This window comes from Sus scrofa, chromosome 2 (genome assembly GCF_054392235.1).
Source record: "Sus scrofa isolate SSC_HxYL_T2T_F1_AM1 chromosome 2, Sscrofa_HxYL_maternal_Yorkshire_Landrace_v2.0, whole genome shotgun sequence".
Classification (NCBI taxonomy): domain Eukaryota; kingdom Metazoa; phylum Chordata; class Mammalia; order Artiodactyla; family Suidae; genus Sus; species Sus scrofa.
Genome location: NC_139384.1, coordinates 73,374,561 through 73,400,694, shown reverse-complemented (window position 1 = coordinate 73,400,694; position 26,134 = coordinate 73,374,561). Strand labels below are relative to the sequence as shown.

At 36.6% G+C, this 26,134-nt stretch overlaps 1 protein-coding gene and 1 pseudogene across 1 annotated transcript; both read right to left on the bottom strand.

Annotated features, from left to right (window-relative positions):
• Positions 1-640: 640 nt before the first annotated feature.
• On the bottom strand, positions 641-1,573 carry LOC100525562 (olfactory receptor 7A10-like). Its single transcript, XM_003123404.1, has one exon. It carries the CDS (start codon positions 1,571-1,573, stop codon positions 641-643), a length of 933 nt encoding a protein of 310 aa, XP_003123452.1.
• A 12,438-nt stretch (positions 1,574-14,011) lies between these two features.
• On the bottom strand, positions 14,012-15,000 carry LOC100525736 (olfactory receptor 7A17-like; annotated as a pseudogene).
• Positions 15,001-26,134: the final 11,134 nt, after the last annotated feature.

Genomic DNA, 26,134 nt, shown 5'->3' with positions numbered 1-26,134 from the left:
TTGCCAAGGGGGAGGTTTAGGGAGTGGGATGGGCTGAGGGTTTGGAAGTAGTAGATGCAAACTATTACATTTAGAATGGATAAGCAATGAGGTCCTGGTATACAGCACGGGGAACTAAATCCAATATCTTGGGATAGAGTGTGATGGGAGATAGTATAAAGAAAAGAATGTATATATACACCCATTCTTTTCCTTATACTATCTCCCATCACGCCATATATATATATATATATGGCTGGGTCATGATGCTGTACAGGAGATATGACACAGTGCTGTAAATCAACTAAGCTTAATAAAAATAAGTAAATAGAAATGAAAAACAAATATAAAAATTATTTTAAAAAACTCAAGTCATCCCAAGAAAGATATAGACATTTTCAAGCATTTCTGATCTAAGGTTGAGAAAAACTTTGGAAACATGTGAAAATTTACAAAAAGAAAATATTTCTATGTATCAGCCAGTGCAGAAAGCTTAATAAAATGAGATGTTGAAACTATATGGAAAAGTTGAATTTGAAGAAATAGAAATCCCAGGAAATAAATGGGAACACATTCTATTCCACAACGGTTAAAAAAAAAAAATGTTCCAAGGCTTTGAGTCCTGTAATCAAGGGCAGTTCATCACCTTCAGGACAGTTGTTCATTTTATACCTGCCATCTCATAGAATCTCTTCAGAGCCCCTTTTATGTCTTTATTTCTCAGACTGTAGATGAAGGGGTTCAGCATGGGTGTGACCACACTGTACATCACTGAGGCTACTGCAATTGAGTGTGAGCTGTGGGTAGCAGCAGAGATAAGGTAAACTCCTAAGACTGAAAAATAAAACAGGGAGACAACTGAGAGGTGAGAGGCACAGGTGGAAAATGCCTTATACTTTCCTTGAGCTGATGAGATTCTACATAGAGAGGAAATTATCTTAGAGTAAGAGTAAAGGATACCAGCAAGGGGACCACCAGCCAGAAGCCCAGTTGAAAAATACAATACAGTGTCATTAAGAAAAGTGTCAGAACAACCAAGTTTGACCATCTGATTGAGATCACAGAAAAAGTGGGGGATTTCCATGTCTGTATAGGAAAGTTGCAAAACAATTAGGCTTTGTAATAAGGAGTTCAGGACACTCAAGATCCAGGACACCAGCACCAGCAGTCCACAGAACTGGGGGCTCATTTTGACTGTGTAGTGCAGGGGGTGGCAAATGGCCAAGAAGCGGTCATAGGCCATCACAGCAAGAAGAAAGTTATCCCATCCTCCAAAGAGTGTGGAAAAATACAACTGGGTAATGCAGCCTGCATAGGTTATAACTTTGTTCTCTGTCTGTATATTCACCAGCATCTTTGGGATGATGGTGGAGGTGAAACAGATGTCTACAAAGGACAAATTGGAGAGGAAGAAGTACATGGGTGTGTGGAGGTGGGAGTCAGAGCTGACCGCCAGGATGATGAGCAGGTTTCCAAACACAGTGATCAGGTACATGGAGAGGAACAGCCCAAATATGAGGGGCTGGAAGTCACGTTCCTTTGATAATCCCAGAAGAAGAAATGTTGAAATTTGGGTATCATTGTCTGGTCCCATGTGATAGTGGTGACGATGACTAGGAATGAAAAAAATTTAGTAGCATGATTAATTTTTTTTTGTCTTTTTGCCATTTCTTGGGCCACTCCCGTGGCATATGGAGGGTCCCAGGCTAGGGGTCTAATCAGAGATGAAGCCACTGGCCTATGCCAGAGACACAACAATGTGGGATTTGAGCTGCATCTGCAACCTATACCACAGCTCATGGCAATGCCAGATCCTTAACCCACTGAGAAAGACCAGGGATTGAACCCGCAACCTCATGGTTCCTAGTCAGATTCATTAACCACTGAGCCACGGGAACTCCATAGTATGATTAATTTTTAACATAAGTGAGCATTAACAACATGCTACAATTACAATGCTATATGTAAGAAAAAACAAACAAACAAAAAGAATTATAAAAAAAAAGGCGAGTGTTTTTTTTTTTAAATTATAGTTGATTTACAGTGTTGTGTCATTTTATGTGGTACAGTAGAGTGGCCCAGTCATACAGACATGGAGAGCAGTCTTGTGGTTTTCAGGGGGCAGGGGGGATTGGGATAGATGGGGAGCTTGGGGTGGATAGATGCAAAATTTTACATTTAAAGTAGATAAGCAGTGCGTACATTGTTTTTATTAGGAGTTCAGGAAGACCTAAAAACAAGGGGCATTTGAGCAGAGACATCAAGGAGAACTGAATGGGAGACAGGAGGTTATCTGGGGAAGTATGGTCTCTGCAGGGGAAAGAGCCAGTGCAAAGGCCTGAGGAAGGGACTCATTCCCAGATTGTCCAGTTTCACAATGTAGTCAGTATGGTGAGGAATGACCAGGAGGAAGAATGGTGAGAGATGGTGTCAGAGAATATTAAGGAAAGAGGTGGCCTCCCTGCTACCGCTGAGACTTCAAGGCACAGGAAGTCCCTTGTTTACATTCTGTTCCTTCTACTTGATTAGTTTTTGGCCACGCCCTCAACACGCAGATGTTCCCAGGCCAGCTTTCCAACCAGAGCCCCTGCACAGTGACAATGCTGGATCCTTAACACTCTGAGGCATCAGGGAACTGCTTAATTTTAATTTCAAGGAGTCCTGTGAATACACATGGATCCTCTCCTTATTGCTATGTGTTGGTCAACATTCTGTAATCTTTCTTTTAAGAGTCACTTTATTATTTTTTTAAATTTTAGTGGACTGTAGTTGACTTATAATGTTGTGTCAGTTTCAGGTGTACAGCAAAGTGATTCAGTTATACATATACATATATCCATTTCCTTTTCAGATTATTTTCCCATATGGGTTATTAAAGAATATTGAGTAGATTTCCCTGTGCTGTACATAGGACCTTATTACTACTTATATAGTAGTAAGTATATGTTAATCCAAACTTCCTAATTTATCCCTTCCCCCAGCATTTCCCCTTTGGTAACAAGAGTTTTGTTTTGAAATCTTTAAGTCTGTTTCTGTTTTGTGAATAAGTTCTTTTGTATCATTTTTATTAGATTCCATATGTTAGTGATCTCATATGATATTTGTCTTTCCCTGTCTGGTCATTTTAGAATATATGGGGTTAGGAAGTCCAGCTCTCAGAACTGCTCATCACCTCCCTAACCCCGGCACAGAGTGAGAGAAAGAGAGAGAAAGAAAAAGGGAGAGAGAACACATTTTAATTTTCTGTAAGCTTGTGCCACATCAGGCTCTTCTCAGCCCCCAGAAAAGAGAATTAGAAAAGAAGGATACAAATTAAGCTGTCAACATTCAATTACCTTTACCCCAAAGATACAAGGGAATTTGTTTGTAAAACAGAAACAGACTCAAAGAAACAGACTGATGTTTACCAAAGGGGAAACATTGGGGGGAGGGATGGATTGGGACATTGGGGTTGGCATATACATATTACTACATAAAAAAATTGATTGGTAACATGGACCTGCTCTATGGCTCAGAGTAGTCTGTTCTGTGCTCTAGATAGTCCATATGAGGAAAGGATTTGAAAAAGAATGAATATATTGTACGTGTATGGCTGATCCCCTTTGCTGTGCACCTGAAACTAACACAACACCTACAGTCCAATAAAATTTATATTAAAAATAAAAAAGAGATAGTATCAAAATTTCAGTTGATGACCCTCCCATGAACATGTGAAGTTGATGCTCCATTTAAAACGTGACCATCTTCTGTGCTGCATTTACATAAGTGTTAAAAAAATGGTAAAAATAGAGATAATGGAAAGAAATGGAAATGAGGTAGAAAAAAATCTAATTAGCTCAGGTGGTCCCTAAGAGATTGTAAAGAAAAGAAAGCTCCCTTGATTTTGGCAGAATTCCAACTCCAGTTACATCCATCAATTCCCAGAATAACGAACAAAGCAGCAAAAAGCAATTACCCAAAAGAGAAAGGAGTCATATATTTCCTATGTCAAGACATCATAATGGATAGATATCCTGCCAGAAATATAAGCAAATTAAATAAATCCATTTTTATACAAAGAAATATACAATGTACAAAAATTTTAAAGGTTATGTATATATATAGTTATACATAGCTACATATATATATATATATACATATATATATATATGTATATATATATAGTCTTTTTGCCTTTTCTAGGGCTGCTCCTGTGGCATATGGAGATTCCTAGGCTAGGGGTCTTATCAGAGATGAGGCTGCCGGCCTATACCAGAGCCACAGCAATGTGGGATCTGAGCTGTGTCTGCAACCTACACCACAGCTTACAGCAATGCCAGATCCTTAACCCACTGAGCAAGGCCAGGGATCAAACCCACAACCTCATGGTTCTTAGCTGGATTCGTTAACCACTGAGCCACGATGGGAACTCCTAAAGATAAAATATTAAAAGACTTTTCTGAATCATATTAAATGCAAAATTTTGGGATCAGTAACTGAATGTTGAATCATGGATCTACTACATATCAGCTGTTTGCATTTATGGAGACAACCAATATTTTAATGTTAATATACTCTTAGAAATGCTAAGAAATAGTGGTGTCTAACTTCCTAAGGCTGTTGATAGATTTAGTCAAATATATGTAAAAATTTATTATAATTCCTTCTGTTAGTATATGGATGTTCATTACTGGTGCTTACTCTCTTTTTTTAGTTGTGTGTGTATGTACATGTGTGTATTTGTGTGTTTGCGTGCATTGACGAGGTAGATAACTAGGTAAAAGTCATGCTAAAAATTACAAATCCACTGAAGTAATGAAAAATAGTTTAAAAGAAGGACAGTTTCTTCCATGAGAAAAATGCAACATGAAGGAAGGGCCTGTCAAAACAGGCAGGTTGCAGAGAAGACAGCAGTGTTTGTGCTCATGTCACCTCAGGCTCAAGGGACCACACACTGACCGCTCCACTAGCTTCATCATGGCACCCAGCTCAGGCTCCTGATCTGTTGTTCTTGTACTTGTTCCATGCTTGTATCACAATTGTTTTTATGTGTTCCAGCAGTGGGATAGGGCTGGCCCTTCTCTCACTGTTCTTTGTGGTGTTCCTTCCTCTCTTATTCTTGTGGTTTGGGCTTTGATCTCTTTCTGGACAAATCCAGTGGGCACAGTCTAGTCCTGATTTTTTTCCTCATTCAACGTGGCAGTGACCCCCTCAGATGATTCTCTATAAAATCGTGCATATTCCATGACAATCTACCCCCTTTCCTTATATGCTTTATACCTTATGTCATACAAGCATTTACTTCCTTGCTTTTTGCTTTCTCTGTTACATGCATTATCCAAAAGAGCAAGGGCCTCACCTGCTTTGTTCACGTCTATGTTGTCACAAAATTTGTGTTTATATAGAAATGAATTTTAAGACAATGAGAATCCAGTAAATTGAAAGAAAGGTAGCAAAATTTAACTCTGTTAAATATAGTAAATTCAAATAAATAAATTGAAAAAATCTAATACAAATACCTAAAATATCTAAAATAATAATGAATCAATCACACCAACATGGGTGTGTAAGTAAAGATGAAATGGAAAAAATCTTGGAATAGAAGAATAGGAAAATATAGTTTTTTCCCCTTTCTTACAATAAATTTATTTTTATTTAATTTTATTCACATATAGTTGCCTTACAAAGTTGTTACTTTCAAATGTACTGCAAAGTGAATCAGTCATACATGCAGATATGTCCGTTCTTTTTTCCCATTAGTTTATTACAAATTACTTAGTAGATTTTCCTGTGGTCTACAGTAAATTCTTATTAATCATCTCTTTTATGCATTAGTGTGTATATATTATTACCATACTCTCAATTCTTCCCTCCCAATTATGATTTATTGGGGTGTTTTTGTCTTTTTTTTTTTTTTTGAGGTCACACCTGTGGCATATTGACGTTCCCAGGCTAGGGGTCGAACCAGAGCTATGGCTGCCAAACTACACCACAGCCATAGCAACCTGGATCTAAGCCACATCTGGGAACTATACCACAGCTCACTGCAGTACCAGATCCTTAACCAGTACTGAGTGAGACCAGTGACCAAACCCACTTTCTCATGGATACTAGCTGGGTTTGTTACTGCTGAGCCATGTCAGTATCTCTGATTTATTGTTTTTAATATGTAGTAAGAAAGACAGTATCTAAAATTATTATTTCAGTTTATATAAACAGAAATGGCCTCAATAGTGCTTATAAAACAATATATAAGAGATTTTTAGTTGAATACAAAAGAATGTTTTCTACAACGTGAGGGAAGGTAATTGTATTTAAAAAAACAGATTTATTTTAAAAATTAAATTAAACATAAAATGAAATGAGATAATTGGATGTGAAATAAGATAGCAATATGCATAAAAACCTACTCCTTACTATTAAGGATGCAGAAGAAGTTTGAATGTTTAAAATCAATCCAGAGAAAGCCAGGATTCAAAAAATATATGGACCCTAATGTTCATTGCAGCAGTATTTACAGTAGCCATGATATGAAAGCAACTTTAATGTCCATCAACAGAGAAATGGATAAAGATATAGTAGATATATATAATGGAATATTACCTATCCATATAAAAGGTTGGAGTAACACCATTTGCAGCAGCATGGATGGACCTAGAGATTATCTAGATTATAATGAAGATTACCTAGATTATCTGAAGAAGTCATACAAAGAAAAACAAATATTATATGATATCAGTTATATGTGGAATCTAAAAAAATGATACAAGTGAACTTGCTACAAGGACTTTGAAACCAAACTTATAGTTACCAAAGGGAAAATGTTGGGGGGGGTAGAGGGATAAATTAGGAGATTGAGATAAACATATATACCCTACTACATACAAAATAGATAAGTAACATGGCCCAAGTGCATAGCACAGGGAAATCTACTCAATACTCTAACAATCTATATTGGAAAATAATTTGACAAGAATGTGTGTGTGTGTGTGTGTAATATATAAATACAAATATACATATAACTGATCCAATTTGCTCTACAACTGAAACTAACAAAACTGTGTAATTCAACTATATTCCAATAAATTTTAAAAAATGAATAAAGCCATGAAGTGAACACAATATGACTGATAGATTTGACCACATACAATTTACAAACTCTCACATAACCCTCTAAACGTATCTACACATAAATACATATAAGAATTAATCATGGAAGATAATATGAAAAAATAATATTCATACACCCATATATGATATACAAATATCACACATATATGATATATGAAAATAATATTAATAAATATATGATGTGTGTATAATACATATTCATAAATATATGAATGTTTTATATATATATATATGCACACCAAGATAACTATTTGTACAGACAAAATTGGCACAATATGTAAATCAACTATACAAAAATATATATAATATAACATAATAAATATTTATTTATATATTTATATCTGGATCATTTTATATACAGCCAAATTTGATTGGCACAATATTATAAACAAACTATAATTAGAAAACAAATATTAAAAAATAAAATCAAGATTTTAATGGCATACACCAAACTTGGTGAGAAAATCTTATTTTGGAAAGACCCCAATAAAAAAGAAGAAAAACATTCAGATCCCAGGATAAAAGGCAAAGTACTTGCCAAGACAATTTATATATAGAAAGTTAATGGCTAACAAGGTCAAAATATATATTTAGCCTCCCAGGTAGTAAAATAATTGGAAAGAAATGCTCCTTGGCATACCCTTACATGTATATTAAAATATTTTTTTCATGTCAATATTAAATGGGAGACAATAACATGAACTGTGTGTCTCAGGAGCTGCTACTGGAAGAAAGTACCTAACTCACAGGATCTGGATCCTTTGAATAAGTACAGAACATGTTCAAATACATCCCATCTGAAAAACTTCACTAGCCATGCTTCTAAACCTACTACTTCACTTTCCTACCCCCTGCACTGAAAAACTACTCAGGTATGTACCAGTTTTACTGGAACCACATTATGCTTCCCATTCCTTCATTCTCATCCAATTAGAATTCCATCCTATCATTAATGGCCCTTCATTTATTGAGTCCACAGATATTGATCTTTAAGTTATATTAAATGAAACTATTTTAAACATATTTGTCAGCCTAGAAAAGCATGGCAGTCTCTTGGCTCTGTATTAGGCTGGTTAGGCTCCTGGGTGACTTTAAAGTTCTCCACTTACATTATCACTGAATCTTTCCTGAAGTTTCTACTGGACTGTCGGACTCATCTGGATTGGGTCTCGAGTGGAAGGTCTCAGTGTGGAAATCCAGTTCCTCTCTGATGGCTGATGATGAAGACTGAAGCTCTATTTTCTGTGAGGATAGCAGGAAGGAGTAAAGCATTTGTCCTCTAGCCAGAGTGACAACTACAAAAGCAACAACTATGTCCTGTCTCTCCAAGGTTGTATTTGCTGTGGGAATGCAGCAGATGTTTACAGCTCCCTCTATCTGCTCATTAGGCACAGTTTCCATTGTTATTCCCACTCCTGTGCACATCCTTATCTGTGGGACAGTGGTATGGACAAAAGGAATTTTTTTCCTGCATATTCTCTGTTCCCAGGAGATGAGGTTAAAAGAGAGTCAAATCCAGTTTATATTTCTCCTTGTCTAAGAACTCCTCTGTTTTCTAGAGTTTAGCTATATTGAACTTCGATATCACAATCTTGAGTTAACAGTTTCTCCAAATCTAAGACTGAGGTACATTTTTGGTAGGTCTAATGGACCTCCAAAATAGTGTCTTGTGGTGGGGACCTTTCCAAAGAACTCTAGAAAATTTCTAGTCTCTTTGTCAAAGAGCGAGAATGTGCTCCTTTGCTATAGTTACATGTATACTATAATCCTTCACTTAAACACGCTTTTGACAAGATTTTTGGAGATTCATGCTTGGAACACACATTAAAAGCTGTTGTCCAGTGTTTCATTTTAAAATGTTAATTATGAGGTATAGATCTTTTTAGGGAATATGCACTGAGATTAGAATCTTGTCTGGATTGTCTTCTTTTATTTTCACAAAGTCCATTCTCTGATGTCTGTTCTATATGTACCTTATTCTATATTTGCCAAAATAGGAAGGGGTGAGGGGATCTGCCTAAAGTTATGAACTGAGTGAGGCATGAGCTTTGATTGGTGCTCACTCAAGATTTTCACATTTCTTATGCTCTGGACCTACAGGTATCAAGTGGAGTGATTTTCCCTCTGAGGAACACCTGGCGCTATTAAGAAATGTTGGTTGTCCCAACCTGGGTGGTGCTATTTCCACCTAGTGGTTTGAGGTCAAGGATGCTACTATTCATCCTATGATGCTCAGGATGGCTGTCATCACAAATAATTAACAAGCAGGAATGTCAGTAGTGGGAATGTGAGAAACACTATACTGGACCAGAACATCCCCAACATCAACATGTGTAGGAATAACTTGGGGATTCTGTTGAGATGCAGATTCTGATTCAGCAGGTCTAAGATGGACCAAGAGATTCTGCACTTGCAACTTCCTCCTAGTCGATGCTGATGATACAGGTCCTGGGCTGTGGACCATTCTTTGAGTGTAAAGACAATGGTCCAGTGTTAGAGTCAGGCAAGATATTTTGAGTCCTTCTCCACCAAGAAGCCTCCTGTCCACCTCAGGTCTGAGCTTGTGTGGTCAAATGATGGACTCAGTATTTCAGCTTCTTTTTTTTCTAGTTAGTCCCATAGCATGCAGAAATCCCAGGCCAGATATAGAACCTGTGCCGCAGCAGTGATGATGCCAGACCCTTAATCCACTGAGACAGTAGGGAATTATTTAGCTTTCATGTGCTCAAATTTACATATGTGTTTTATTTTCCTTTCATGACAGGAAATTAATGTTTTAGGCCTCTGGTTCCTAATCTGAAAATAGAGAGATTCCACCTATGATATGGAATTGGTGTGCAAAGTCAGTAACAATTTAGAGCTGGTAGGAAACACCTGGCACAGAGTAGATGCTCAATCAACAGGAACTATTGGGACTGTATCTCAGCTCTGCATTTACTAAGCTCAATGTGACATCAGAGAATCTCTAAGGTCTGAAGGTGAGTTCAGCACTGCCTTGTTCCTTGGAGACAGTGAGCTCTCCTCTTGCAAGGACATCTCCTCCCTGGGCCTCACACATGGAGAAGAATGCTTGAGGAGCCACCAATTATGCTGTGTTTCACTCAAGGACATAACCTCTGACCCTCTCACATTGGCTCCAAAGGGCCACAGTCAGAAACTTTAGACTCAGAGTTCCCTGGCGACCTAGTGGTTAAGGATTTGGCATTGTTACTGGTGTGACTCGGGTTGAATTCCTGGCCCAGAACTTTTGCCTGTAGATATGGCAGGCTGTGTTACTATGCTCTACTCTAGGAAATACCTGCAAAGCTGCTGTATCTTGGTGAATCAAATTATTCCATAAACTCCTTGTATCTTCCTTTTTGCAATTCTACAGCATATCATTTATAAATGTTTGTCAAAAGAAGTAGGAAATGGTTGTGTGTCTGCTTGCCCCATGTAGAATTTTATTCTTTACAATGATTGATGCACTATTCCATTCATCTAAGTAGGTTTCACATCCACACTCCTTGCTCTGAGACTTTAAATTTTTTTCCAGCCTTATTGAGGTATAATTGACATATACCATGTTTAATTGTAAAGTATACAGTATGATGACTTGATAACAGAATAATTATGAAATTATTACCACAATAATATTAGTTAACATATCCAGCACTTGCTATAATTACCTTTTTGTGATAAGAATGTTTAAAATATACTTTATCAGCAATTTTTGAGTATACATTACAGTATTCTGAACCCTAGTCACCATGCTGTACATTAGATCCCTGGACCTTGTCCACTTTATGGCTGCAAGTTTGTACTCTTTGATCAATGTTTCCCTCACACCAAAGTTCCAGACAACCATCTATTTGCTCTGTTCTGTGAGTATGGCTTTTCTAGATACTTCATTTAAGAGAGCTTGTACAGTTTCACCTTTCATTGCCTGACTTAGTTAATTTATTAAGTGCTTTCCATGTTCATCCATTGTGTAAAAAATGACATGAATTCTTTCTTTTTTAATCACTGAAAAACCTATGTATATCAAATTTTCGTTACACATTCATTCATTAGTGGAGACGTAGTTTGTTTCCAGGCATGTCTTGGCTATTGTAAAATAAGACTGAAATGAACACTGAGCATAAAGGTGCATACATCTTTTTGAGACAGCGATTTTATTTCCTTTGGATATATACTCAGAGAGTGAGAGGGAGATTGCTGGAGCCTATGGTAGTTCTATTTTCAGTTTTTTAGGGAAACTCCATATTCTTTTTCACAACGGCTGTGCCCATCATGAAACAGTGTACAAGTATTCATTTTTCTCCATATCCTAGCAAACATTTGTTATCTTTTGTCATACAATTAGTAACATATGTGAGAGGATATCACACTGTGGTTTTGATTTGCATTTCCCTGATCAGAAGTGATGTTGAACATCTTTTCTTGTGTTTGTCTTCACTGGGAATTTCTACTTCAATCATATATATATATATAAAACACACTTCAGTTTTCTTGATGGGCATGAAAATTCTGGGTCTCTCTGGCGGTGTTCTGCATGGCTGAGGATGATATTCACTCACTCATGTGCTCTCACTTTCCACTGTGTGAGAAATCATGAGCCAAAAAGCTTCTCTTGGCACTGAGCTCAACCACTCAGGAAAAGCATGATGCCAGAGCAACCACCTAGCTTGAAACCTAAATAAATCCAGATGCCTCTAAAAGAGAGGTGTGGGTTGAGATATAGCTTGCTTGGAATAGATCATGGAGGGAAGCCAGGACTATCATACAAATAATGTTTTGGGTAAAATCTTAATGGATTCCTAAAGGTCATATATCAACTTGCTACATGAGAACATAGAAAGACATTATAGAGGGTATTACTTCACTGCACCTATTAGATAGCCATGCAAGTTGGCAGAGGTTGGTCATACAAAGCTGTTTGTCAGATAATGCTCTTGGGCAAAGAACTCCAGGAGTTTGCAGTTGTTATTTGGACTGAGAAAACACATAAGTGAAAAGAAATAAGGTGATGTGTGTGGGACACAACCAGTACCTAACATAGATATAGATAGTGTGGTTCATCCCAGGGGATTTTGTTAAAATCGACTATTCTTGAATTTATTGATGCAAGGTGAGCGCATTGGTGTGGAATGAGCACATTGGGGGGATAAGATTACCCACAACATTCACAATGTAGAGACTCACAGCTGTATGGACTTATGAAGATCTTAACAGAGCAACTACAACCATGTAATCTCATTTGGTAATAGAGGCATTATAATAAACCATATGATTTAGGACAGCTAGTTATGCAGCAATAGCTAACTGATACAATAATCAAAGAAAACAGTGATGAAAGAAGGCAGTTATACTAATCTATGGGGTTTTTTTTTGTCATATGTTCTGATTGGGAGACCATATTCATGTTGTTTACATTTATTTCAGGTAACTATCTTATCAGTTGGTGATGTTAATGTTCCATTCCAGGGAACTTGGACAGGTTGGATGGAAATGCATGTTGTGCAGGAAAAAAAAAATGGCGATCTTAAATCACATGACTGGGTAGAAATTAAAGCTTTCTTGAGTCATCCTTTGACCATGAATATTGAAGATGGCTAAGCTGGAAGGAAATATGTATTGGTTTACCATGATATCGTTGAAACTGCTTCCAATTCTCTAGTGGTTATGACAAAGTTTTGAAAAGGGGAGATATTTTGTTCAGAGCAGTAGAGGATTCATAATTATAGGCAGCACAGGAATTTTTAAAGCCAAAAAAAGGAATGACCCAGGGAAAAAAACATAAAATTAATGCCAATGTGCAACCACCTCTCGCATGTGGAAAACAATCTTCCATACCTCAATGAGTAGGTGTACAGATGAGAAAGAAATATTTTGCACAATAATGAAATGTGAGGTATAATATTTTACTAACATATTTAAGGTCATCTCTGATGGTAAGTCCATATTAGGTCAATCTATTTATTCACACTTGCCTTTCAATGTAGAATCCACTGTGAGATGTATATTCAGTAATCAATTTTTATCAATACCTATGTTGACATTGGGGACCAGAGGCTGAATTGTATATCACTAAGAGACAAGTTATAAAACTCAGTAGCATAAATAAAGTTGATATTATTAGGAAGAACAATTGAAGTAGTGAAATAGAACGACAAACCCAAGGTGAAAACATTGGTTTCAGATTTTACTCTACTATTGAATTGTATGTTACTTTAGTTGCCAAAGGTATTTTTTTTTCCCATGTGAGTAGTACAAATTAACAATTCTTTACTGAAATTTTAAAGGAAACTTACTTGGGAAGATAAATGTTATATAAGAAAAAATATATGTATTTTGCCACACCCATGACATGTGGAAGTTCCAGATCAAGGATCATGGCACACTTGTGGCCTGCACCCCAGTTTCAGCAATGCCAGATCCTTAACCTGCTTCATCACAAGGGAACTTTCAGAAAAAATTGGTAGATGCAAACCACTACATTTAGAGTGCACAAACAATGAGGTCTTGCTGTACAGCACAGGGAACTATCTCCTCTCTTGGGATAGAATACGATGGAAGAGAGCATGAGAAAAAGAAAGCATATATATGTATGACTGGGTCAATAGGCTGTACAGCAGGAATTGACAAAATACTGAATATCAAGTATACTCTAGTTTAAAAAAGATTATTAAAAATTTAAAAGATTCAGTTTTTCCCATGAAATATACAGAAATTTCCAAAGATGTCCTATCCAAGTTGGAGGAAAACCTGGGAAAGTAGAAAAATAGAGAAAATGGAAAACTGTCCATATATCAGACAGAACAGAAATCTTAAGTGAGTTTCCAAAATGGTAAGGCAAAGCTGAAATCAAAGAAATGGAAAGACCAGGCAATAAATAGAAGTGTTAGTTCTATGATCTGATCAAGAATTATAATTTATGTCTCTAATGCTTTGAGCTCTGAAATAACTGACACTTCTTCAGCTGTAGGAAAATTGGTCCTTTTATAGCTGCCATCCCTAAGAATCTTCTCAGAGCCCTCTTTATGTCTTTATTCCTCAGACTGTAGATGAAGGGGTTCAGCATGGGTGTGACCACAGTGTACATCACTGAGGCTGTTGCACTTGAGTGTGAGCTGTGGGTAGCAGCAGAGCTGAGGTACACTCCTAGGCCTGTACAATAAAATAAGGAGACAACAGAGAGGTGCGACGCACAGGTAGAAAATGCTTTATACTTCCCCTGAGCTGATGATATTCCATGTATGGAGGAAACTATCTTAGAGTATGAGTAACAAATTCCAGCAAATGGACCACCACCAAACAGCCCAACTGCAAAATACATCACAGTGTTATTAAGAAAGGTGTTAGAACAAGCAAGTTGGATCACCTCTTTGAATTCACAGAAAAAGTGGGGGATTTCCAAGACTGTACAGAAGGACAGCCGCAATGCCAGTAAGCTTTGTAATAAGGAATTCAGAGCACCTATCACCCAGGAGATTAGAACTAAATGTCCACAGAGAAGTGGGTTCATAATGACTGTGTAATGCAGTGGGTGGCAGATGGCCACAAAACGGTCATAGGACATCACAGTCAGAAGAAAGTTGTCCAACTGTACAAAGAGGAGGAAAAAATACATCTGGGTGAGACAATCTTCATAGATAATGACTTTGGTGTGAGTCATTATATTTACCAGCATCTTTGGGATAGTCGTAGAGGTAAAACAGATGTCTACAAAGGATAGGTGGGAGAGGAAAAGTACATGGGTGTGTGGAGGTGGGAGTCTGAAGTGATGGCCAGAATGATGAGCAGGTTTCCCAACACAGTGATCAGGTACATGGAGAGGAAAAGTCCAAATATGAGGAGCTGCAGTTCTGGTTCCTCTGAAAATCCCAGAAGAAAAAATTGTGAAAATCCTGTATCATTGCCTGGTACCATGTGATGAGATTACTATTGAGAAAGAAACAAGAACATGCTTAATTTTTACACATGTGGGCATTGCTGTGTTGAAATGTTATAAATTATACATTTGGTCATTTGTAAGGGATCTTCTGTGACATCTCTGATTAGAAATTCTTGCCCTCCACTCAGCCTTTCTGCCAAGAAGTCATGTATTACATGGCTTAAATGCAAAAATTCTTTCATGCATTTGAGGAATTTATTTTGATTACTGACCATCTTCTAGGGTAAATATGTGGGATGTGGAGAACAAAACTCCCCACAGTCCAATGATGAAGAAAGATAATAAGTTAGCAAATGAGAAACATACACCATGTCTTAAGGTGACAGGTATTAGGAAAATACATGTGCGTATAAAATAGAGCAAATGGAGTTGTTACAGATCACCAGGAGTTCAGGAAAACATGCAAACAAGGAGAAATTTACACAGAGATCTGCTGGAAGACAAAGCGGAGACTCCAGATTATCTGCTGGAGAACAAGTCAGTGCAAAGGCCTTGAGGATAGCATTTATTTCAAAGGTTCAAGATTCAAATGGAAGCCAAAATGTTGAGGGGAATGAACATGAGGGAGGTTGAGAAGAGATGGTGACAGAGAGAGCTGAGGAACAAGGTAGGTTTCCAGCTGTGAGGGCTGAAACTTCAAAACATAGGGAGTCTCCTCATTCACACCTTGTTACTTTGACTTTTTAAATTTTGTTTCAAATGATTCCTGTGAATAGAAATTGATCCCTCCTTATTTCCATCTGCTGCTTAATGCTGTTGTATCTATGTTTTAAAGGTCACATTTTGGAGTATATAAACTTAAGTATCACTGCCCAGAGAAGTGCACATTACACACTCATACAAACACAAACACACACAGCACATTATGGTTTACTGGGCTTCTTACCCTCTAGCTTTTCCTACTTCTGGCCACAATAATTAAGAAATTAGGCAATAGTCAACATAAAATTATCTTTACCATCAAGAATTTAGAAATAGTACCCTAATTCAATTTGACAAACTACCCAAGGACATAGGGTTCCATTTATAGGACCCATATTAAATTTTAAATTAAATTAAACTTTTGCCAAATATTAAAAGACAATTTTAAATTGAAGTATATAAAAAAACTGAGATAGAAAAAAGAAAAGAACATATGGAAGAAAACAAGATCAGCCTGTGGATCTCACCTCTTGTTGGTTTCCTTGTTTTAGGGCACAGATGTTGGGGTATGTATACCTCAGTTCTACAGCCACTTCATCCTCCAGGACAAATCAGATGGCCCAGGTGATGCATACAATGGTCATTCCCATGCCAAGTTCCTTCATTTAGAAAACAAGGTATAATGAGCTCAGGTGGTCCCTGAGAGACTGTGATGTGGAAAAAGCTTACTTGGTTCTGGCAGAAATCCAACCCCAGATATAGTCTCTTGATGCCTAGTATATCTAATAAAGCAGCATGAAGCCATTTATTAAAGGGAAAAAAAGAATCATTATCTTTATGATGAAAAGACATTTTATTGATTGAACACTCCCCTAGGAAAGTGAGCAAAGGGAATTAACCCAGAATTTACAGCAGAAAATAGGCAATGTATAACAATAGAAGAGATGGGACTTTAAAACATGAATGTTAAAAAAACCTTTCTAAATGATTTTAAATGCAAAACTTTTGAATCAGAAAACCAACGTTTGAATTTTGGATCGACCACATATTAGCTTCTTGAGCATAGTGATAATACAGACCTGTTCTAAGTGTTAATATTCTTACTCAAATTGTGAGGAGAGTACAATCTCTGCTCCCAAGCCGGGAGATAAATTTAGTCAAGATATGTTAAAAAGATTGGCATAGTTTTTTTCATGTTACTAAGTGAATGATTATCACTGGTGATAAGATTTGCTGAGTTTTTCTTCTACCTCACAAATGACTTCATTGCTTTCCCCCTACCTGGTAATGAACAATTTCAATGTACAGCTCAGTAGCATATCATTTTGCATGTTAGACACAGCTTTACATGTGAATAACCAACATGAAAGAACATGCTGTGTATGTGTATGTCTCAAGAACAGTTGTTGCAAGGTACTATTTCCATGGGTGTGTTTTTTTCTAATAAACATAAAAGTTGATCAAATACATCCCATTTAAAAAATGTTATAAAAATATGTTTATTTCACTGAACATGCCTTCAAAGTTACTTTTTTGCCACACCAAGGGCATGTGGAAGTTCTCTGGCCAGGGATGGAATCCATGCCACAGCAGCCACCTGAGCCACAGTAGTGACAATGAGGAATCCTTAAACCACTGCACCCCAAGGGAAATCTAAACCTACTCTTCTTACTCCCCTTAACTACAAAACTCCTCTAATATGCTCTAATTTTATATTCCCAATTCCTTCATCAGTCTTATCCAACTGGATTTCCATTCCCATCACTTGTCAACAATGACACTTGAGTTGCTGAGTCTAATAGACACTTCTCTTTTTGAACACATTACAAATTAATTACAAGTTAATGAGTCAACATAGCAAAGCAACATGACAAATATCTATGTTCTGGGATAAACTGATTAGGCTCAAGGTAATTTCAGATAAAAGTTTGTCACTTCTATTCTCTCTGAAACTTTCCTGCAGTATACCGATCAAACTCTCAGACTCACTTGGGTGGGTCAATGAGAGGAAAGTCTCAGTGTAAATATCCAAATTCCTCCATGGATTGTTGATGATCAAGTTTTAAGCTCTGTTCCCAGACAGGTCACAAGAAAGGAGTGAAGCACTGGTCCCCCAGACTGAGGTAGGAGTCCAAAACCAATAACTATGTCTTGTGCAGCTGAAAGTTATTCAGCCTGAGTGACTGCAACACAGGAGATGTTTACAGCTCCTCAAGTCTGCTCCTTAGTCACTGTTTCCACTGCTACTCCCACCTCTGAGCACATCATTTCCCTGTGGGACACTGGAAAGAAGGGAAAATCTACAGATTCTCTGTTCCCAGGAGACCAGATTAGAAGTCAGATGAATTCAGTTTTTATTATTTCTTCTCATGAACCTCCCTGACTTCCAGAGGTCTAAACTTGAATTTATCCTAACTTTGAGTTAATATTTTTCTTCTATCTGCATAGAGGAACCTGTCTTAACCATGCTCTGTGGACCTCCAAAGTATGATCTTGTTCTGAGGATCAACTGCTCCTGATATCTCCAGAACACTGGTAACCCCTTTTCAACTAGAGAGAGAGGTACAATCAGGTAGGCAAATAAAACTGACTTTTAGCATCAGTGAGTGCATAGACTTCTTGTTAAAGTGATTAAAAATCATTTAAGGTGTTAATCATAAGAATACCACACTTTAATTCAAGTCTAAGATCCAGTTTAAGTTGACTTTGTGTAATGGTACAATGTATGGTAGGAGATTTCATAGTAATTCAAACATTCCAAGTTAATTACACATTGTAAGTAATGAAAAGAAAACCCAATTTATGCTCATTCTCTAAAGATTAGAAAGGAGATCCTTCTGGAACTTATTGAGTTAATAGTCAGTGGCAAACTCTATAATTTGATAATGCCTTTTCTAACATCTAAAATACTATTGTAATATTAAAATTAATTCTAGTAATTTCTTGGTATTGGCTCCAACAATAATTGGATTTGATTCCTATGGACTGTCTTTTTCATTCAAGAAGAAGTTTTTTTTTTCCTAAATATAAACATAAAATGACATTCAGAATTATGTGAGAAGCATATTTATTATTGATATGTGGACTAAACTTACATTCTAATTTTCCTTTACTAAGGAAGTAATTATTGTCATTAGTAAAGTACATACCATGCAATAGATAAATTATCTGGTTTAGAAAAGGATCATAAATTTTAAAGTGGGGATGACAATAAAAGGGAACCAGGTATGAAGCTAACAGTGCTGGTAATTATTCCTAAAATTTAGGGGCAAATTTCATCTATATTTCTCTATGTGTTGAGAAGTAAGGAAGATGATTTACAAAATTAAAATTCATCATAACAGAGAGTCAACAGCATCTCAGTAGTTCAATTTACTCCCAGTCATTCATAGTAACAAAATAAAAATACATTAAATTCATGAATTCCCCCTGAAAGACCACCAATAGATGTGATGAAAATTGTCCTCAACATCTGCCCTTCATTAATAATAAAGCAATAGGGAGTTCCCATCTTGGTGCAGTGGAAACGAATCCGACTAGGAACCGTGAGGTTGCGGGTTTGATCCCTGGCCTCGCTCAGTGGGTTAAGGATCCGGCGTTGCCATGAGCTGTGATGTAGGTTGCAGACATGGCTTGGATCTGGCATTGCTGTGGTTGTGGTGTAGGCCAGCAGCTGTAGCTCCGATTAGACTCCTAGCTTGGGAACTTTCATATGCTGCAGGTGCAACCCTAAAAAGGACAAAAAGACAAGTAACAATAATAATAAAGCAATAAACAGCCATATTTTTGACACACTCCTGAATAAAGCCTCAATATTCAAACAAAATCCAACTCAACATATGTACCAGGTACATCTGGTCTAGTTACCCAAAAACTCTAACCAGCATGGAAAATGCAGGGATAAACTGAGTATCAAGTGGATTCCAACATCATTATTGTTATAGAGCAATAGGTCTCAAAAATTTTTCAGTTTGAGGACCTTATTTTTTTTCTGGGTTCTTTTACCATGGATACACTCACAGAAGCACCTTTATATATTGATCTAGTTTTCAAGATTCTTGCATAAAAAAGTTCATTCTGGAGTTTCTGTTGTGGCTCAGCAATTTTGGAACCTGAGTATTATCTGTGAGGAAGAGTAGTGTCTGTGAGGATGTGGGTTTGATTCCTGGCCTTGCTCAATGGATTAAGGGTCCAGCATTGATGCAAGTTGCAGCCTGGATCACAGATACTACACAATCTGGCATTGCTGTGGTTATGTCGTAGGCCTGCAGCTGCAGCTATGATTCCACCCTTAACCTGGGAACTAACATATGACATAGGTGTGTCTATAAAAAGGAAAAAAAAATATTTATTCTGCTTTATCATCCAGTCTTATGCATTTGAGAATTTAAATCTGTTTCCTGAGGCTTGGGACCTGAAAAAATGGAGATAAGGTTGTCTGTGATTCTGCAGAAACCCAGGACACTGTCTGTTCAGGTGCTTTTCTAATCCTCTCAACAGAAGGACTTTCATTTTCTGAAGTTCTTTTCTCCATACTGAGAAGAGAAGTGACGGTGAAAATATACAGGTGGTTACCATTTTGATTAGGGGTTTGCAGTGAACACTGCCTGTCAGACAGGCAGATAGGATGCTGTTGAGGAGGATCTAATCGGTCTCTCATATATTCCTTTCAGTAGCATTAAAACCTTAACTTGTAGGGAAATGAATATTTCTCAGGATCCACAATGCAAAACGGCAGAGAGTCCAAGAGAGAAGCCTGTGTGCCAGGAAGAGAGGATATATTGGTATGCAGTATTTAATATTTTATGTACATTAATAGTATTGTTGTTTTAAAAGTCATCCTTTTTTTGAGTTATTTTAGATGACGTTAAAATTCAGTATTTGGAAGGTATATCCTAAGTGAGATATATCTTAAGGGCAATGACAATAGCCACACACCCTCAGAGAAATCTTAACATGTATTCAATCATCTTAATTTTTAGTACTACTCTGAGTATTGTTAATTTTTTTTGCCATTTTAAGAACACATATGTCAGTGCTGCAGGTGTGCCACATCACAGCCATGGCCACATCAGATCTGATCCATATCCGCAACCTACACTGCAGCTTTTATAACAATGCTGGATCCCTTAATCCTCTGAGCAAGGACAAGGATTGAATCCACATCCTAACAGAGACAACGCTGTGTCCTTAACATACTGAGCCGTAATGAGAACTCTGGTATGGTAATTTTGAAACTGCTGTATAAATATTTTTAGATAAGGAAAATAAATAATTATATTAACAAAATTAGATGAATATAATATCCTCCTTTTCTTTTAGAGGGACATGCTGAAGTTGCCTAAATTTGTACAGGTAAAATGATACTATATCTGAGAATCAATAACTGAGAATGATACTATATCTGAAAACATATACATATATAGATATCATATATATATATAAAACATACAATATAAAGTTTTCAAGATGAAACAGGAAGATAATGTACTTAAAAAATTGAAACATGTCAAATAAACCTTCACCCCAATGAAAAACTCCCTTAAACAGGGACAGCAATTTCCCATATTTCAATGTGTATATGTATAACATGACAAAGAAATATTTCACTTAGTAACACAAATTAAATTTAAAATTTTACTTTATTATTTTTATGGGATATCTTTTGTTAGTTTTTCTTGGGCTTAATGTTTTGATTTTTAAAATAAATCCAATGGGCACACTTTAATCTTGGTGCTGGTGTTTGTCCATTATGTAAATACTTTCCAGACCATGCTCTATAAATCCTGATCACATGATGAATATTTATCCTCTTACCCTGGATAACTTTCTTCAAATGATTTAAGCCTGATGACACTATATCATACACATATTTATCTCACTATACTGTGACTCTGCCACTATAATTCCAGATCCTAGTCATCAGAGACTTTACCTCATCAGAGACTTTACCTCCCTTGTGCACTTCTAATATAGAAAGATTTGTGAATATATCTGTACTTATATAGGAACTCATTTAAGTTAATATAAGATTATAAAAAAAAGAGTGGCTGCAGAATTAAACCATGTTAAAAAGAATAGTTTCAGAGCAACTGCACTAAGCAAAACGGAATGGAGCATCAAAAGCTAACTGAAACAATCATTTTTTTCTCTATATCTGTTAATATTTTCTATTTAGTTGTATTCATTCATTTTTAAGAGTCCATATATAAGGGATTACATAGAGTATGTGCCCTTCTCTGTCTGTTACCAGTGGGGAAAGCAAAGGAAGGAGGGAGCAGAATGGTAGGGAATTAAGAAGCACAAATTACTATACATAAAATAAATAATCTACAAGAATATATTGGATGGCAAAAGGAATATAGCCAATATTTTATAATTACTTTGTATGGTGTATACTCTATTAAGATACTGAGTCACTATGTTGTACACTTGAAATGGATATAACATTGGAAATCAAATATATTTCAATAAAAAAAGACAGGATTAAAATGGTAATGATTTAATGATATCATATGAGTTAGTAATTAAATTGGCAAAAGTACAGACATAAATGAAAATATATAAATTTCTTAGAAATTTTGGCACATAGGAGTTCCCATCGTGGCTCAGGGGTTAACGAATCCGACTAGGAACCATGAGGTTGTGGGTTCGATCTCTGGCCTTGCTCAGTGGGTTAAGGATCTGGTGTTGTCATGAGCTGTGGTGTAGGTTGCAGATGCAGGTCGGATCCCGCGTTGCTGCGTCTCTGACATAGGCCAGAGGCTACAGCTCCGATTCGACCCCTAGCCTGGGAACCTCCATATGCCATGGGTGTGGCCCTAAAAAAACAAAAAAAAAAAAAGAAAAGAAATTTTGGCGCATAGTAGAGGCTAAGTTATCTGTTGAGTGACTCAGGATTAAGGTCTCAGCATAGAAATAAATTTAACGTATAGTAAAGTTGTATTTCAATTTGTTTGGCAAGTTTATATTGTTGAATAAAAGCTGTCTAAAGTATTCTCACACCATGCACGAAAATAAACTCAAAATGGCTTAAAGACTTGAATATTAAGACAAGATACCACCAAACTCCTGGAAGAATACATAGGCAAAACACTCTCTGACAACAACCTTATGAATATTTTCTCAGATTAGTCCCCCAAAGCAATAGAAATAAGAGCAAAAATAAACCATTGGGACCTAAGCAAACTGACAAGCTTTGGCACAGCAAAGGAAACCAAAAAGAAAACAAAAAGACAACTTACAGAATGGGAGAAAATAGTTTCAAATGATGTAATGGACAAGGGCTTAATCTCTAGAATATACAAGCAACTTATAAAATTCAACAGCAAAAAAGCTAACAACCCAATGTAAAAATGGGCAAAGGACCTGAATAGACATTTCTCCAAGGAAGACATACAGATGGCCAACAAGCACATGAAAAAATGCTCCAAACCCCTGATTATTAGAGAAACACAAATCAAAACTACCACAAGATACCACCTCACACCAGTCAGAATGGCTATCATTAATTTGTCCACAAATAACAAATGCTGGAGGGTGTGTGGAGAAAAGGGAACCCTCCTGCACTGTTGGTGGGAATGTAAACTGGTACAACTGCTATGGAGAACACTATGGAGGTATCTTAGAAATCTATACATGGAACAACCATATGACCCAGGAACCCCACTCTTGGGCATATATCCAGACAGAATTTTCCTTGAAAAAGAAACATGCACCCACATGTATATTGCAGCTCTATTCACAATAGCCAAGATCTGGAAACAACCAGATGTCCATTGACAGATGACTGGATTAGGAAGATGTGGTATATATACACAGTGGAATACTACTCACCATAAAGAAGAACGAAATAATGCCATTTGCAGCAACATGGATGGAACTAGAGACTCTCATCCTGAGTGAAATAAGTCAGAAAGAGGAAGACAAATACCATATCATAGCACTCATATTTGGTATCTAATATACAGCACAAAGGTTCCCTTCCACAGGAAAGAAAATCATGGACTTGGAGAATAGACTTGTGGTTGTCTGAGGGGTGGGGGAGGGAGTAGGAGGAATTGGGAGCTTGGGGTCAATGGATGCAAACTATTGCTCATGGAATGGATTTACAATGAGATCCTGCTGTGCAGCACTGAGAACTATGTCTAGATACTTACAATGCAGCACAACAATGGGAGAAAAAATTACATATACATGTAGGTGTAACTGGGTCCCCATGCTGTACAGTGGGAAAAAAAAAGTCTGTTGGGGGAAATAACAATAAAAAATAAATTAAAAAAATAGAATGGATAAGGTATGAGGTCCTGCTGTACAACACAGGGAACTGTATCCACTCTCTTGGGATACAACATGATGGAAGATAGTATGAGGAAAAGAACATATATGTATATATGGCTGGGTCACTATGCTGTACAGCAGAAATTGGTACAACACTGTAAATCAACTGTACTTTAATAAAATAAACAAAAGTAAAAAAAATCTGGCTAAAGTGGAAATCTATTAGAAGATGAAGTTTTTCCCCTCCATCACTCATATTGTCAAAAAATAAATTTAAAAAAACAGAGGTATTACCTATTCACTGGAATAGTAACAAATACTATTTTGTGAATACCTATAAATCAACATATTGAAATCCCAAGGTAGGCCAAAGAATCTTAATTAAGGCAATAAAGTCAGATAACACATTTAACTAAATAAAATGTGATAAACACATTTAACTAAATAAAATGTGAAAAAATTTTTACGATGCTAATTGAGAAATGTTCATTTTTAATTTGAAAAATATCTGTTTAGATATTTGAATATATAAATATTGAAAAATATCTGTTTAGAAACTTATTACCATTTTTTGACTGGGTTGTCTACATATATATATATATATATATATATATACACACACACAGCTGTATGAGATATTTGTATATTTTGAAGGTTAAATCCTTGTCAATCATTTCACATGCAAAGATTTTCTCCCATTCTGTGGGTTGTCTTTTCAGTTTGTTTATGGTTTCCTTTGCTGTGAAAAAGTTTTTATGTTTAATTAGGTCCTATTTGGTTTTTTTTTTGTTTGTTTGTATTTTTACATTTTTGATTTTATTTATTTTCTATATTTTTTATTTTGTGATTTTAATTTTTTCCATTATAATTGATTTACAGTGTTTGGTCAATTTCTATTGTAGAGCAAAGTGACCCAGGCATGCATATATATACATACACACACACACACACACACACACACATATATGTATAATTTTTCTCTCATTATCCTCCATCACGTTCCATCTCAAGTGACTAGATATAGTTCCCTGTGCTATACAGTAGGATCTCATTGCTTATCCACTCCACATGCAATAGTTTGCATCTATTCTCCCCCAAATTCTCAGTACACACCACCACCTCCCCTTGCCCCTTGGCAACCGCAGGTCTGTTCTCCAAGTCCATGAGTTTTTTCCTGTGGAAAGGTTCATTTGTGCCATATATTAGATTCCAGATATATGTGATATCACATGGTATTTTTCTTTCTCTTTATGACTTACTTCATTTAGTAAAAGAATCACTAGTTCCATCCATGTTGCTTCAAATAGTTTTTGTTCTTTTTTATGGCTGAGTAGTATTCTGCTGTGTATATATACCACATCTTCTCAATCCATTCATCTATCAATGGACATTTAGGTTGTTTCCTTGTTTTGACTATTGTGAATAGTGCTGCAATGAACATATGGATGCCAGTATCTTTTTCAATGAAAGTTTTGTCTGGACATAAGCCCAAGAATGGGAATGCTGCTGGGAATGTAAACTGGCACAAGTACTATGGAAAACAGTATGGAGGTACCTCTGAAACAAAATATAGAACTACCATATGACCCATAAATCCCACTCTTGTTTTTATTTTTATTACTCTAGGTGGTAGATACAAAAAGATATTGCTGGCAATTTATGTAAAAGTGTGTTCTGCCTATGTTTGTCTCTAAAGGTTTTATAGTATCCAGCATTACATCTAGGTCTTTAATCCATTTTGAGTTTATTTTTGTGTACAAAAATGTTCTAATTTTATTTTGTTTTTTCATGCTCACAGCTGTGGCATATGGAAATTCCTGGGCGAGGGGCTGAATTGGAGCTGTAGCTGCAGACCAACACTACAGCCACTGCAACACTGTAGTCAAGCACATGTGCAAACTATGTGGCAGCTAGTGGCAATACCAAATCCTTAACACACTGGACAAGGCCATGGATCAAACCTGCATCTTCACAGAGACTATGTCAGGTCCTTACCTGCTGGGCCATAATGAGAAATCCCTAATTTCATTCTTTGACATGTAGCTCTCCAGTTTTCCCAGCACCACTTATTGAAGAGCCTTTTCATCAAAGATAGATGGCCAAAAAGCACACGAAAAGATGCTCAGCTTTACTAATTATTGGATAAATGCAAATTAAAACTACAATGAGGTATTACCTCACACTGGT